Consider the following 16,017-nt stretch of genomic DNA (forward strand, 5'->3'; position numbering starts at 1 on the left):
CATGTCTGGCTCACCGCGAGTACAGTGCCAAGTTCACTGCTCCGGCGCATGATACCAAACATTGGCAGAAAGGGGGGAAGGGGAAAAAGTGCAGGAAAGGCTGGCTGGGAGGTACACAGGTAATATGCCCAGTGAGTGCCAGTGAAATAATTTAGAGAAAGATCCCTGACATCACCAGCCTTCCTCCTTAATTCCAGCTCTGCCAGCCTCTCCTCTGCACATATTAAGGCACATTGGCTGCTCCATGATTTTTTGCAGTGGGGTGTGTGTAGTAGCGGTGGGGAGAACAAAGGAGTGGCATCAGGTGCTTTGAAAAGTAAAACTAGCATTTTGAAACCAAAGGCCGTCCGCTAAGGTGGAATTCCGATGAAAGCGTTTTCTTTTGATTTTATCCAGTCTTCCCTGTCGAGCCCTGATATCTTTGACTCCCCGAGTCCCGAAGACGATAAAGAAGAACACGTTTCACTTGCGCACAGAGGAGTGGACGCATCAAAGAAAACTTCAAAGACTGTTACCATATCCCAAGTGAGTGACCAGTCATGACTGGGGTGTCCCAGCAGTACAAAATCCCTGGGATTTCATGCCTGATCTGAAATGGCCATAAACTAAACAGGGATCTAAACAAGAGTTTGGTTTGGGTTGCTACAACAAATCGCCATAAACACAGCAGGTGGGGGATGGCTTATAAGCAGCAGAAGCTGATTTGTCATAGTTCTGCAGACTAGAAGGTTGAGATCAGTGGACCAACAAGTCAAGTTCTAGTCAAGACCCACCCTCAGGGGTACAGTTTTTCATTATAGCCTCCCATGGTAGAAAGAGGGTAAAACAGCTCTCTGGAGTAGCTTCTCCCAACTATAGGTACTCATCCCATTCATGAGAAGACCACCCACAAGACCTAACTCCTTTGCAAAGGTTCCATCTCCTACCACAACAACAAGGTTAGGATTTGCACATGTGAATTTTGGAGGACACATTTGGTCCACTGCAACAGACAGTGCCAGTGTTTGTTGTTCTGTAGTGACTGTGAATACTTAAGTCATCAAAAGCCCTAAGACCTTTTAGAAAGCCTCTACAACTGGGAAGAATTCCTGAGGTACAAGCTCAGTTGTTGATTTGTCATGTCCTCTCCTGTGGTTTGATCTCTCCACCCCGTCAGCCACACATACACAAGGGCGTTCAGACATCACTTCTGTGGTCACAACCACCAGAGCCCCTTAAAAAGCCCAGCATTGTTGGTGTATTCTCCACCTTGGAGATTTGCCCGCATCTTGACCTGGAATGTGTACTCTCAGCTTTTGCCTTTCTGGAGAAGCCTGTGTTCTTTCTTGAACATATATCTCCCTCACTTTCTCTTCCCTCAGTTCACTAAGAGAATTTCACTAAATCTATTTTACTTCACTAAAGCCTAGAGGTGTCTAGAATGAATCCATCAAATGTATTAAATGCTATGCCCTCTGCTCACAAATCTTCACTTTTATCTTAAAATGTACAGCATCCCAAACTATGCCTGACACCTCATCAATCTGACTAAGGAGAGTCTCAAAGAAAAACTGGTTTGGCTTTATGTATGAGGATTAATATACAGCTTACAACATTGTCACTTCACTGCAGGTCCAAGGAGGGACATGGCTATTTTCAGTTATTGGTTTGTGAGAGGGAAATTATTACTTAGCATTATTTGGCAACATCTGTGGCATCCAAAGAGTGTTCTTTTTCCTTCTGATAAATGTGAACAAAGATTTTCAAATTCTGGTTTTTATGTAATTGAAATTATTTTCTATTATCACATGCAGAAATTAACTAAGTGTAGAAACTTGCAGTCACATTATAAGGCACTGGAAGCAGAAATTAGCACAGATACTAAGGTTATGGGAATTTTCCTTACAGATTTAAGAATCTCTCTGCATAGATTCGCCTTTAAAATATGCACAGTGAACAAAATTATGATTCTATGAAGTCAACCCATTGTAATGATTGATTACAGAAAACAGCAATGCATTCTTCCATTCTAGGAAGGACCCCCATAGGTAGCAGTTAGACTAATTTTTTTTTCCAGTGTTCCTGCTGGCTCGCTATCCCAGTGGTGTCTCTACAGTGACACCTACTGGCGGGTAGTGGCTCTTCAACATTCTGAACTGCAAAATTCTCTCTGGTGAACTGCAAAGTTCTCTTGCTCTTCCCAGGAGTGGTCAAATCGTGATATTTACTGCTTCTAGAAATTTCACTAGAACTAATATGATCAAAGGATGCATATACTGTGAGGGCTTTCAATGATACTTATTACTGGCTGCGAGAACAAGTTCTATAGATAGTGCTTAGAGGAGCCTGAATTCCAGGACTCGCTGGGAGTCAGTCATGATGAGAACGCTGGTGGGTTCGGGGAGGTACGTGAAGATGCAAGATAGAGGATGGGGAAAGTGTGAAGCCTGGACCAGGCACACAGCACAGTGTGGAAGGAGAGTGCGCATCTCTGGACCCCAGAACAGTGTAATGGAGGGGGATCCAATTCTAGTCTCACCCCTTCTAAGTCCCGAGATTTACTCAACAACTACCTCTTCAGTCTCTGCAGATGTGCACGTGCCGGCCCTTGTTTCCGCTGTCTCTCCCATGGTTGGCTCGTGACCATGCTCCCTAAACCTCAGTCCCTCTTCCTTCTTACTGGGCCCCCGGCTAGCCCTAAAGTGTGAGATGGTGGATTGCTCTCCCTGGCAGCCAAAAGCACTTTTCGTCAATGGTAACTTGGCAGAGAAAAGGCGAGCAGGGAGGCTGGGAATGAAGGCCCATCTGCTTCTGGCTCCTTCTGCCAGTCCCTTGCTCTAGCACAGCCTGAATTCACACTCTCCTCCTCATGCTGCCAGCTCAGCCTCTTCTTGGCTCCCACCCTCGGTGCCTGCCCCTGGAAGGAGTCCCATAGTGGCTGTGCCAAGCATCAGCAACCCCTCACCTCCTAGGGTCCTGTCTGCTAATGGCAGTCCTTCGCCACCTATCTCCCGACGCACTTTCCCTGACTGCTGCCTCCTCCCCTGGACCAGCCACGTGCTCTCCCCTCTCCCGCCGATCCTGGTCTAACTCCTGGTGGCCTCCAGGCCACTCCTGCCTGTCTCCTGCCTCCCCAGTCTGACCCTGTGTAGGCTCTGTCCCTTAGCATGTCATCAGGCTCAGGGTCTGCCCACATCTTTACCTGCCACTATCTACCTCCTACTGGGGCTTCCTCATGCCTGCATGCTCTTTGATCTGCCTTCCATAGCCAAGTTTCTGGAAAAAGTTGTAAACTTGCAGACCGCATCTTTCACCTCCAGGCGAGGAGCTCCCCTGATTTGATCAGACGCCATCTCCAAATAGCTTCCTGAGTTTTCTTCCCAGTTCCCTTAACCCGCTTGCCCAGGCATCTTTTTTTTCCCCCTTTCCTTCTGGATACTTCAATTAGGGGATTTCCAAAATCCAGCTTCTGCTTCTGGTCTTGCCTGGTCTCCCCTCTCCCTACCCTATCCCCATCCAATAGGTGTCTGCCTTCTCTCTCCACCTCCTCAATCTGAGAAGATCGTGATTCCCCTTGCCTAGATCTGAGACTCGCACGCTCGTGGCTGCGGTTGCTTTTACCCCTCACTCACACTTTTTTTTAAATTTTATTGAATCACTGTGAGATAGTTACAAGCTTTCATGTTTGGGTTACAATCACACAATGATCAAACACCCATCCCTCCACCAGTGCACATTCCCCACCACCAATATTCCCCGGTATACCTCCCTTTCCCACCCTCCCCTGCCTCCATGGCAGACATGATTCCCCATACTCTCCCTCTACTTTTGGGCATTATGGTTTGCAATACAGACCCTGAGGGGTTATCATGTTTGGTCCTTTATCTACTTTCTGCACACACCTCCCATCCCGACCGATTCCTCCAGCCATCTTTTTCTTAGTGATTCCTTCTCTATTCCAGCTGCCTTCTCCCCCTTGCTCATGAGGCAGGCTTCCAGCTATGGAGCAATCTATCTGTCCCGTGTATCTACTATCCTTAGGTGTCAGCCTCATGTTATGTTGTTTTATACTCCACAAATGAGTGCAGTCCTTCTATGTCTGTCCCTCTCTTTTCTGACTCATTTCACTTAGCATGATACTCTCCATGTCTATCCATTTATAAGCAAAGTTCATGACTTCATCTCTCCTGACAGCTGCATAGTATTCCATTGTGTAGAAGTACCAAAGTTTCTTTAACCAGTCATCTGTTCTAGGGCACTTGGGTTGTTTCCAGATTTTGGCTCTTGACTCACTCACATTTTTAATCTCTAGATGTGTTCCTCGGGCTCTCTGGATATACTGTGTCTAAAACATACACCCTTATTTTAACCTTCAGCCCATTCTTCCTTCTGTAAAATTCTGAGTATCATCCTTGGCCTGCTTCCACCATGCCTGCCATGGCTCTCAGTCTGCACTTCTTCTTCCTTTGAAGCCTGGACTCCATGCTGGCCGGGACTGCCTTTCTGTGCAGTGAGTCTGCCCTGCACCACCTCTCAGAGCTGACCTCTCAGTGTCCTTCAGGTGCAAACCCTTATCATTTCTAGCTCTCACTGCCTGCAAATCTCCTAGCCATTTTCTCCTTCCGCAGGGCTCCCTCCACCCCCCCATGCTCAGGCCTATATGGTGCCAGAGTGATAGCAGGCCATTCAATCTTTTATGTTTTTTTGCTTTCATGGGGGAGGGGCATACCCAGCAGCGCTCAGGACTTACTCCTGGCTCTGTGCTCTAGGATCAGTCCTTGCAAGGCTCAAGGGACCATATAAAATGCCAGAGATCAAACCTGGGTTTGCTGCATGAGAGGCAAGCACCCTACTTTCTCTACTATCGCTCTGACCCCTGGCGTGCGATCTTTCTAGTCCTTTACACAAACCTTAGTGCTCCCTTTCACCCTCTTCTGCCCTGCCGAATCCCTGCTTTCCAGGAGTGCATTTTGCTCTTGGTTCCTTCAACTGCTCTTCATGTCTTCTGGACTCCTCCTAGTCCTCATCCAGCCGGCCCCTCAGCTCCTCTCTAATGCCTTTCCTCAGAGATGGTTAATTCCATTTTTACTGGGGGTAAGGTAGGACCATACCCACTGGTGCTCAGGGAATACTCCAGGCTCTGTGCCCAGGGATCACTGCTGTCAGTGCTAGAGGGACTGGTATGTGGTACCAGGGATTGAACCGGAGTCGGCTGCATGCAAGACAAGTGCCTTAACCCATGTGTTAGCTCTTGGGCCCCAGGAGGAACTGCTTTCATAGCCATTGGAGGCTGTCTGTACTTAGCTTCTCCAGCACACCTCCCGCCACCTGTGACTGGGCCGCTTTGCCCACACCTTATGGGATTCTGAGCTCAAGTGCCAAGACAGGATCTTGCTGACTTCAGAGTTGGTGGAGCCTAGCAAGGAGACGGGACTCTGCTCATGTTACCAAAATGTAGCTAGGAAGATGCTAGAAGGGGTGCTTGTGCCGAGTAGGCCCTGGCAGGGGGTGCCACTGGAGCACAAGGAAATGAGTGGTGGGGCATGTGGAAGAGAAGACCCTGGGAGGGTCACTGAATCGTCTCTGCCCTCCCTCCTTCCAGGTGTCTGACAACAAAGCTGTGCTGCCCCCCAAGCCAGGGAGCATGGCAGCAGGCAGCGGGCCTGCCCCGCTGGTGGCAGCAACACCCTCCCCACTGTCTTCTTTGGGAACAACTGGACACAGGGCCAACTCCCCGTCTCTGTTCAGCGCGGAAGGCAAACCAAAGACAGAGCCTGCAGCCAGCAGCCAGGCAGCCTTGGAGGAGCTGAGGACTCAGGTCCGTGAGCTCAGGAGCGTCATCGAGACCATGAAGGACCAGCAGAAGTGAGTGGGCCTACCCTGGGTGATTTGGGGGCAGGGGGTAGGTGTTGGGAGGCTCTATGGGGCTCTGTTTCACAGGTCCAGGACAAGAACTCAAAGAGAGTCACTTTTTTTAAATTTAGGAGTACTGCTATTTATTCTGCCTTTTATTAAGCTGATTGAACTGGGCATGAACTCCACATTACATTTTTAAAAAAAAAAGTTTAAATTGCTCCATGGCTTGGAGGCCAGCCACACACGCTAGGGGAAAAGGGAGCTCAGATAGAGATCACAGATCATCCTGTTATTCGTCGATTGCCTCGAGCAGGCCCCAGTAACGTCTCCTTCATCCTGGCCCTGAGGTTATATTCAAGGCTCTATAGAAGAATGAGACCCATCACTGTTACTGGTATTTGGCATATTGGGTGCGCCACGGGGAGTTTGCCAGACTCTGCCGTGTGGGCAAGCTACATTCTCGGCCCCGGATCCACGTGGCTTTGTCCCTCTGCCGGTACCTTCAGGTGTGCGGAGAGTGGTCTCAGCATGGTGGTGGCTGGTCCTGGAGGTCTTTGGCTGCTGGGGCCCTGGCCAGGGCAGGGAGGAAAGCTCAACCCGCTCCCCTCCAAGGGGCTCCGGCGAGGAATAGCCAGGCGCGGGGGCAGGAGACTGCCCTCAGATAGAGAAGGGAGCACCAAATAAAGGGTGTTGGGAGGATCCTCCCAGGATGGGAGATGCATGCTGAAAGTAGACTATATACCAAACATGATTGCCACTCAATTCCTCTTTTTCAAACCACAGCACCCCAAAGGAGAGAGAGAACAAAAGGGAATGCCCTGCCACAGAGGCAGGGAGGATGGGGGTTTGGGGGTTGGGAGGGATACTGGGATTAGTGGTGGTGGAGAATGGGCACTGGTGGAGGGATGGGTACTCGATCATTGTATAACTGAAACCCAAGCACAAAAAAAATGTAAGTCTGCAACTGTACCTCATGGTGTTTCACTAATAAAAATTAAAAAAATAACTTGATCATAAAACTAAATCTGAAAAAAAATAGTTTAAATTGGATATCCATGAGATAGACCATTATAAAGCTGTTCATAATTGGGTTTCAGTCATCCACTGATCCAGCGCCCATCCCTCCACCAGTGTACATTTCTCACCATCAGTGTTCCCCATCTCCCCACCACCATCCCTCAGCCCCCCACCCCTACCCCCAGCCTCCCTCTAGGGGAGACACTTTCCTTCTTGCTCAGAGTGTCACTTTGGAGGATTGCAGCAGGCAGCCCAAAGAGCATCCTTTAAATCCCCCAAAGAACAGATGCCCAGCACCCCTTTGTGCCAGGCACCATGGTCTGCTTTCCCACAGCTCCCAAACACAGCACATTCTTCAGCAGACAGCTCTCCAAGAGAGAGACTGGTTTGCATTTAGGGAAAGTGGAGTTTCAGACGGATGTAGGGAACCCGTTCTCTGGTGCTGGTTTGGGGCCACACCCAGTGGTGCTTGAGGCTGGTTCTGTGCTAAAGGATCACTCTGGGACGTGCTCAGAAACCACAGTCCTGGCAGCTGAATCCAGTCCCGCACTGGGCAACACAAGCAGTAAAGCCTATTGAGTTCTTTCTTTTGGTGGTAGTGGACGGGGAGTATCACACCTGGTGATGCTCAGGGCTCTGCACTCAGGAATTATTCCTGGCAATGCTCAAGAGATCATATGAGGTGCCTGAGATCAAACTCACATTCGCCATGTACAAGGCAAACACCCTCCCTACTGCATTATCGCTCCAGCCCCATTGAGTTCTATTTTTGATCTTGAGATCAGATTCTAAACTCTGTTCATCAGGGTAAAGAGTCTTGAAAACTTTTTCGTCTGAAGTCACAGCAAGTTGTACTCAGGGACTATTTCTTTCCTGTCTTATCCCAATGCATTGGGAACCATGCAGTACCAAGGTTGGTACCTGGCCCTCCTACATACAAAGCGTGTGCTCCAGTCCATTTAGTTATTGTTCCAGCCACAAAGGTACTCTTTAACCCTGAGACTTTACAATTGGTGAGATATTTTCACCACAGAGGCTCTCTTTGTGAGCATATCCATATGCACACTCCCTCAGTGTCTCTACTCTAAAGAATCATTACATATCATTGGGGCTGGAGCAATAGCACAGTGGTAGGGCGTTTGCCTTGTGCGCAGCCGACCAGCCGAGCCAGGTTCGAATCCTCCGCCCCTCTTGGAGAGCCCGGCAAGCTACCGAGAGTATGTCACCCGCACGGCAAAACCTGGCAAGCTACCCGTGATGTATTCGATATGCCAAACACAGTAACAAGTCTCACGATGGAGATGTTACTGGGCCTGCTTGAGCAAATCGATGAACAACGGGAGGACAGTGCTACAGTGCTACACATCATTGTTCCCTGGGATGCCTCTAACAAAAACTGAAAGGATTGGAAACGGGGAGGTATTCATCTAAGTAAACAGGCTCAAAGAGTTTAGAGATTGGTTAACTTTCTTGAGGACGTTGGAAAGCATCTCAGGGAGGTGATTCCAGAGTAGGACTTGGAAAGCCTAGGATTACCTAGAGCAGGACACTCCAGCGCCTTTGGGGGAGCACATTCCCAGTGCCCAGCCCACTGAATGGGCAGGTGCCCGTGGCTGAATGACCAAGATCCACTGGCACACCCCTTTGAGTGCGCCCATGGTTGGTAGAAGCCCCAAGACCTGCCTCACCCCACAGGACTGGAGGACCCTAAAGTGTATTGTGCTCAAATACTATGGAGAATAATTGGAGTTTTTAAAGTTTATCATTTGGGCTGGAGTGATAGCACAGCAGGTAGGGTGTTTGTCTTGCACACGGCTGACCCAGGTTCGATTCCCAGCATCCCATATGGTCCCTTGAACATCATCACAAGTAATTCCTGAGTGCATGAGCCAGTAATAACCCCTGTGCAACGCCGGGTGTGACCCAAAAATTAATAAATAAATAAGTTTATTTCTTTGAAGAACTGCTCTGAATCTTCACTGTATAGAAAAAGATGGAGAAGGTGAGAAGTATATTTCCCAGATGGTCTTAACCACAGAGATCCTAAGCTCTGGTTTTGCTTTGTTTTTTTGTTTTGTGTGTTTGTTTTTGAGCTACACCTGCTCACAGGACCCTGCAGTGCAGGGAGCCGAAACTGGGGCCCCCATGTGCAAAACTTGTGCTCCAACCCTTTAAATTAATCTCCCTGTACAACTCCTCCAAACTTTCCCCCATCTCCAGAGCATTCTTCTAGGTTTTGGGAGGGGCTCCCTTTGAACATTGTAGGTCTATTCAGGTTTGGTCTTCAGGCTCAGAGATGATATCATGGAATTGGGGCCCTTCAAACTTAGCCTCTCCTGGAAGGGGACCCTCAATAAACATGTAAAAACTACAGGGTGGAACTAGAGAAGGTCTCCCAGAATCAGCCACCTCCTAACACCTTCAAATCCCCATTCCTCTTGGGCTGAGACCACCACAGATTTGGGTACCCATAGGTCCCCCTCATGCCTGGGTGGTATTCCCCTCTGTAGACAGTGACCTGTGGCCCTGTGACCCCAATATATCCCAGAGCACTGGTTCTCAGCCTTCTGAAGGTCCATCATTTGGTCAGACAGATCTCAGGGCTGAGTTTCTGTCCTGGTGGCCTCTAAAAAGAACCTTCCTGCACATCTGAAATGGCCTGTGTCAGCCTCTACATACAGAACTGCCAGTGTTTGCAGGTCTCTCCACCCTGGCTTCCTCCCCACACTGGGAAGCACAGTTACAGCTGGTCACCCTGGCCCTACCCCAGGCATCTTGAATCAACACATCAGCACACTTTCCACAGCCTCAGCCTCACACCCAGCATTACTGGGTTGCCTCCCTTTGCTCTCCAACCTTATCTCTTGGTGTCACCTTTAGTTGTCTCCGCTGACTGTCCTTGTTCCCAAAATGTACTGATTCTTCCCTGCCTGCTGCACTGGCTCTTCTTCTCCTTCCTCCATGTGGATTTCTGCTCTTTCTCACTAGCCCAAGACTTGGAAAGTCTCTCACTTATTTCAAATGTATTTTTAAATATTATTGAATCACTATGAGATACAAGCTTTCATGTTTGAGTTTCAATCATGCAATGATCAAACACCCATCCCTCCACCAGTGCACATTCTTCACCACCAATGTCCCCACTATACTCCCCCTTTCCAACTGCCCCCCCTGTTTCCATGGCAGACAATTTCTCCCATAATCTATCTCTACTTTTGGGCATTATGGTCTGCAATACAGATACTGAAAGGTTATCATGTTTGGTCCTTTATCTACTTTCAGTAAGCATCTTCCATCCTGAACGAACCCTCCAACCATCATTGACTTAGTGATCCCTTCTTTATTCCAGCTGCCTTCTCCCCCAGCTCATGAGGCAGGCTTAGGAAGTCGCTTTACACACCCTGCTGCAAAGAACTCCCTGACGTGGACCCCTGGAGGCTTTGTATGCCTGTCTTCCTAGTATTGGGACATTTGCTTAGGGTCACACCTCCTGCTTCTCTCCTGAGCCCAGTACAAGTGCTGCCGAGAATCATGGTACTTGAATAAATCCAGTCATTAGTCCTGCTGGTCCATGTTAGAAACCCCATTGTGTTGGCAGAAGTCTCAGGACACTGGCCCAATGACAGGGATGTCAAATCTTGTGTTTGATGTCTGAAAATGAAATCCAGCCCTATGCCCAGATGTTGAGTGGCTGTGATGCCCTAAGTATAGAACCCAGAGATTGCAAGATGATTGGTGCTGTTCAACTACACTTAATAGTGTCAGAAAAGGCATTAGACTGCTCACATCTACTTTCTCTCAAACCCTTTTGCTGGATTATTCATTCAGTGATTTCACCTCCAAGTGTTAAGCTTTCAGAATTTGTGGGATTCTTGTGAGATATTTCTTAACTACCCAGTGGATTTTTATTGACTGAAAGCTGTGAAAATAAAGGAAATATCTGCAGAGTAATAAACATTTCTGAAGACTATTCCCTAAGTTCACTTAAGGACAAGCATTTCTGTGAGAAAGGGAGCATCCAAGGGGTGAGTGACAGAATGTTAGCCGACGTACCTGGAGTCCAGTCACTGGATAAGTCTGAACCCCTCTCTGGGCTTCAGTTTCCCCGTCTTCTTTCAGAAGACCTTGAAGTAAGAAATCCCAAAGGTCATTTCAGACTTGCTATTTTATGGCTACCCAGTTTGGGAACCCCCAAATAATGGCAAACCTGTCAGCAATAATTTTAAGCAACACCAGTGCCAACAAAATGCAATGTTGCTTACATTTCCTTTGTTAAAAAGTGGGAGAGGTCTTATAGTGATAAGGTTTATTATCTCTTAGAGTGAAGGGGCATACCTGGTGGTGTTCCAAGGACCATGAAGTACTAGGGGTTGAACCCAGGTCTCTTGCTCGCAAAGCATGTACTAAGTCCTTTTGACCATCTCCCCAGTCCCAAGGTTTCTTTCTTTTTTTTTTGATAGTTCATTTTTTAAATTATTTTTACATTGCTACATATTATTCTGTTGTATGGATGCACTATAATTTTCATTCATTCATTCATTCATCATCCTGTTATTCGTCGATTGCCTTGAGCAGGTCCCAGTAACGTCTCATTCATCCTAGCCATGAGATTATATTCAAGGCTCTTTAGGAGAATGAGACCCATCATTGTTACTGGTATTTGGCATATTTGGTGTGCCACGGGGAGTTGGCCAGACTCTGCCCTGTGGGCAGGCTATATTCGATAGCCTGCAAGTTTGTCCAAAGTAGGAATGAGATAATAAGATATCATAAAAAGATGTCCTGATAAGATGTCGCGCGGCCGCAAATGCGGCCGCGCGGTTCCAGGAGCTGGATTTTATAGTCTCTGAGTCTTGGCCGTTGATGGGATTACACGGTGCCAGGGGGCCAGGTGGTGGGTGTGACCCCCGCCTACTGGAATTTGGAGGATCTGGGTGGAGGATGCTCGACTCCAGTTCGAGTAGGCTTGGAGATCTCGGCCCCGGAACCCGCATGGCTTTGTCCCTCTGCCAGTACCTTCATGTGTGTGGAGAGTGGTCTCAGCATGGTGGTGGCTGGTCCTGGAGGTCTTCGGCTGCCGGAGCCCTGGTCGGGGCGGGGAGGAAAGCTCAACTCGCTCCCCTCCAGGGGACCCCAGTGAGGAACAGCCAGGCGCAGGGGCAGGAGACTGACTGCACTGGTCTCGTCCGGGAGCTGGATTTAGTGTAAATTGTTACAAAAATTTGTGTGCAGACACCATCTTATTTTTATTTTTTTATTTTTTATCTTTTTACTATTTTTATTTTTAATGTATCACCATGAGGTTTCTTATCTGTGGATTTTGATTTTATTGCACTACATCTTGTTTTGCAGACGAGAGATTAAGCAGTTACTCTCAGAGTTGGACGAAGAGAAGAAAATCCGCCTTCGATTGCAGGTGGGTTCCTGGGTTCCGATGCCTGTGAGAGGCTGAGTTAGGGGACAGGGTCAACATCAGGACTTCGAAATGAAGTGATTGTTTTTGCAGTTCGCTTCCACTAGCAGTTTTCTTCGAATTGTATATCTTTACTTAACCTCCTTTCTTGGGATCTGGGAAGTCCTTGAGGAAGGGAGACAGTTCATAAATGTGTCCTATAAAGGACTTCTTCGTTTGGAATTTTTCGGAACCATCTCCTGCAAGCAGTTTCCCCACCCCAGTTTCTGGAAGCCTCATGATATTTGCCTTGGGAACAACTGGAACCCAAGCTGCTTAAGGAAAGGCTAGATGAACTCTTCACCATCACTTAGGGATGCTGACAGATACCCCTTTGGGCCCCGTCACAGCACCTTCCAGGCATTCTGACAGAGGTTGAATGCTGGTCGCCTGCAGTTGCAACCTCCCTCATTTCCTAGAGCATCACATCTGTGTGCCTGGTTCTTAGGTTTCTGTCATTTCTAGCATTGTCATCAGCCCTCCACTCCGATGTCATTTCACCCATTTTGGCCTTTAAAACTCTCAGATAGATTCTTTTCTTTCAGTTCACCAACTTGATTATCTTTCCGCTGCTAACCAACTGAGCAATTCATTGTGATTTTGTTCACTTCTTGTTTTTTCTTTATAGATGGAAGTTAATGACATAAAGAAAGCTCTTCAATCAAAATGAATACTTGATAACCGAAATTTGCGTTATTCATTCTGAGTCCTAGACTCAAATTCTCTGCCCCAGCCAAAATAACCGTGTGCCAAAAGATTACAGGTTTGCCTCACTATGTCCCTGTTTGAAAGATTAGCACAAAAGTCTTGATAGCACAACACAAATTCCATCCAAGAGGAGAATATTCCCCATGGTCTAGTCCTGGGTCTGGCACTGGTTGTGACTTTAAAAGAGCAAATTGTGCTAAAGGCTTTTCTACCATGAGATCTCATGCGAAATGAAAACTCAGGCAGTTTAGTCCATAGTGGTACTATTTTGATGATATTTTCCATTAATAAAATGTAACTTCAGATTATTCGTTTACAAGCTTTATAATTTTATGATTTTTTTAATCGTGTTTTGTCACCAGTTCCCCCATTGTGTGTATCATACCTAGTCCGGAGCGAGTGCCCTGTACTTTTGCTTCAGGCTGAAAGCTGCCTCGCTTTGTGTCGTCCTCTGAGATTCTATTCCATACGCAATTTGAGGCCCAACCTGTTCTCATCCCTGCCAGCAAACCCCACCACCCTAATCAATTTTAGCTCACCTATGATGGTGTGTTTTCAAAAGGAGAAAGAGAAAACCTGGTATTTGCAATGATCTGTGCCTTCTTTTTACCACCCTCTTGATTGGAGCTTTTGTGATGCAGCTACCATGATTCAAAAAACAAAACAAATACAAAAAAAAACCCACAAATAAACAAAAGAAAAAAAAAACAATGTTATTTTAGTCACTATTCTAAGTCCACTAGAGGCCACTGTCTTCAAAGCTTCTTGTACCTTGCCACAGTTGAGACATCTGTGAAGCCTGGTTTACTCGGTGGCGCCAGCTGCGACTTTTAAGTTCTAGTTTTAGGTTGTTAATGGAACTAGAAAAATGTCACCCCTGCTTGATTTTCATCAGCCAAGTTAAACCCCTGCTTCCTGTCCTTTGCACCTTTTGCGTGAACAGAATATGCATTATTGAATCAAAAATAAATAAAAATAAAATGCAATTAAAAATACGGGGGGGAAGTTGTATTATTTACTGCACTGGGCTATCCGTGTGTGTCATTGTTTAAACTGTACTCATAGAATGTCATTGGCCTTGCTCTCTTGTAACCCCTTTCTCAGGTCCAAGAGAATGGGGAGGCTCTTGTTGAAGTGTAGCCATCGGCTCTTTCTTGCATTTATGGTATTGCTTTTTTTCTTTCCCAAGTAAACTGGTGTTTGCTTGTCTGCTTTCCCTTTGTAGCCAATGAACAGTTCAGCCTTAGACTATGTAAACTGTTTTTCTCATCCTTAGCTAAATAAGGGGCATACTGTATTGCAAGATTGTCTGGGGATTGGGGGGGTGGGGGTGGGAGTTGTCCTTTAATGGCCCCTGAAGCTGTTTTATGTGTTTCTAAAAGCTGCTTTGTCTATTTCATGAGTTTTAGAGTGAAACTAAGCATTAATATATTTGCACAACCACAAAGAATGAGACTTGATAACGCTGAAGGAGTGATGCAAAAAAATTCCATTACTGATCATGGAAGTTATTTGAATAACTGTCTCTTTCCTTCTCTTTTTCCTTCCCTTATCCCACCTTCTCTTGCCTACATGCTCATCCTTGCTGCTTGAGGCTGCTACTTCCCCAGAGTATTTACCCAGAGCCCAAACACCCTGGCATTTCAGGGTAGGGACACAGTTAAGGGAAGAGAAAGAAAGAAATCCCCAGCCTTCATTCCCATGTCCGGACATGCTGCCTCTGTAGCAGACATGCCCAGTGTGCTCGGAGCCAGGAGCATCCAGCGCCCAAGGGCAGCATCAAACATTCCTGTACCCCTTGACTGTTCTAAGCATTTCTATGTTAAACTTGAAGCCTTCAGAGATTTCACACCACCTAATATACGAATGAGGATTGGGTTCTTTGACGTTTGTATTTCCCATTTACCCATCCTGAAAATCCCTAATTTTCTGTAGAAAATTAGGAAAGCCCTAAGTTTCTATCCCTAGTTTTCTATAATGTGTATACAGAGTAGGATCGTTGATAATTGAATAGAAAGGTTGCAGCACCCTCATGGGGCACTGGTGACCTGGAGAAGAGAGGGCTACCATCTTCCCTTGAACCTTTGGTTTTCTTTGTGTAAAGAGAGGGAGAGTTGATGATAGAAGTCGGTGTATCCAGTTTCATTACTGCCCCTTGGGCTAAATCAGCAAGAGGATTCAACATCCTGGAAATGGACAAGCCACTTCCTGAATAGACACCACCTTTACTCTTTCAAAATGAACCCAGCAAGAATATTGAAAGCTTGAAAGTATCACTTTTGAAAAAATTCTTTTGCATTCAGCATGGACTCAACCAGCATCTATGGAGATTATTTTTTTGCTTCATTTTCTAAAGTTGTATTTAGAAAAGTCTTAAGTATTGTGCTTTGTAAAGAAGATAATTAAAATGAAATTTTGTGAAAATATTTTTGTCCAAAGTTGTCATGATGCCAAGAGGAATGATTTGTTGAAATTTAAACCATTTTTCTCCCCTTTTCACAACTTGATTACCATTATGCAAACATCTTCATAAAACCTGGAATATAGTGTGCATTCTTCCCCACTATTTCTTCACCCAAGTGAAAAGACAATCTGTTAAAATATGTGGCTGTAAATTATGTTTTGAAACAATCCATTTCTACATTTACATTGGAACAAAAAATCTACATAGGCCTACCCACTTTAAGTGCACAAATCATTAAATTATGGTTATTTGAATAGTCGTGTAAAGCCACTGGTATGCATACACAGCCCTCTACATTGCATATTCGAGTCTATAATTTATTTTTTCTTGTATAAACTGCGCTACTCATCATTACATGTGTATTTTTGGTCACTAATGCTGAAGGTTTTTTTGTTTTTGTTTTTTGACCACACAGTAGTACTCAGGACTTACTCCTGGCTCTGTGCTCAGGGAGCATACCTGGCTATGCTGGGGGATATCATATGCAATGCCTGAGACCAAAGTGAAGTCAACCTCATGTAAGGCAAATGCTTTACCCCCT

General features: G+C 46.4%; 1 protein-coding gene across 3 annotated transcripts in view; it reads left to right on the forward strand.

The window, feature by feature from the left end:
- Positions 1–15,438, forward strand: part of SH3KBP1 (SH3 domain containing kinase binding protein 1) — a 388,497-nt gene extending 373,059 nt beyond the window's left edge. For all 3 annotated transcript variants that reach the window (XM_056131073.1, XM_056131074.1, XM_056131075.1), the window contains 4 exons: positions 397–525; positions 5,582–5,844; positions 12,205–12,268; positions 12,933–15,438. In XM_056131073.1, coding sequence (XP_055987048.1) covers positions 397–525; positions 5,582–5,844; positions 12,205–12,268; positions 12,933–12,974 — 498 coding nt within the window. In that variant the 3' untranslated portion in view covers positions 12,975–15,438. The remainder of the gene's footprint in view (positions 1–396; positions 526–5,581; positions 5,845–12,204; positions 12,269–12,932) is intronic.
- The last annotated feature ends 579 nt before the right edge of the window (positions 15,439–16,017 follow it).

Source organism: Sorex fumeus, unplaced genomic scaffold, assembly GCF_029834395.1.
Source record: "Sorex fumeus unplaced genomic scaffold, SorFum_2.1 ptg000086l, whole genome shotgun sequence".
In the NCBI taxonomy this organism is placed as follows: Eukaryota; Metazoa; Chordata; class Mammalia; order Eulipotyphla; family Soricidae; genus Sorex; species Sorex fumeus.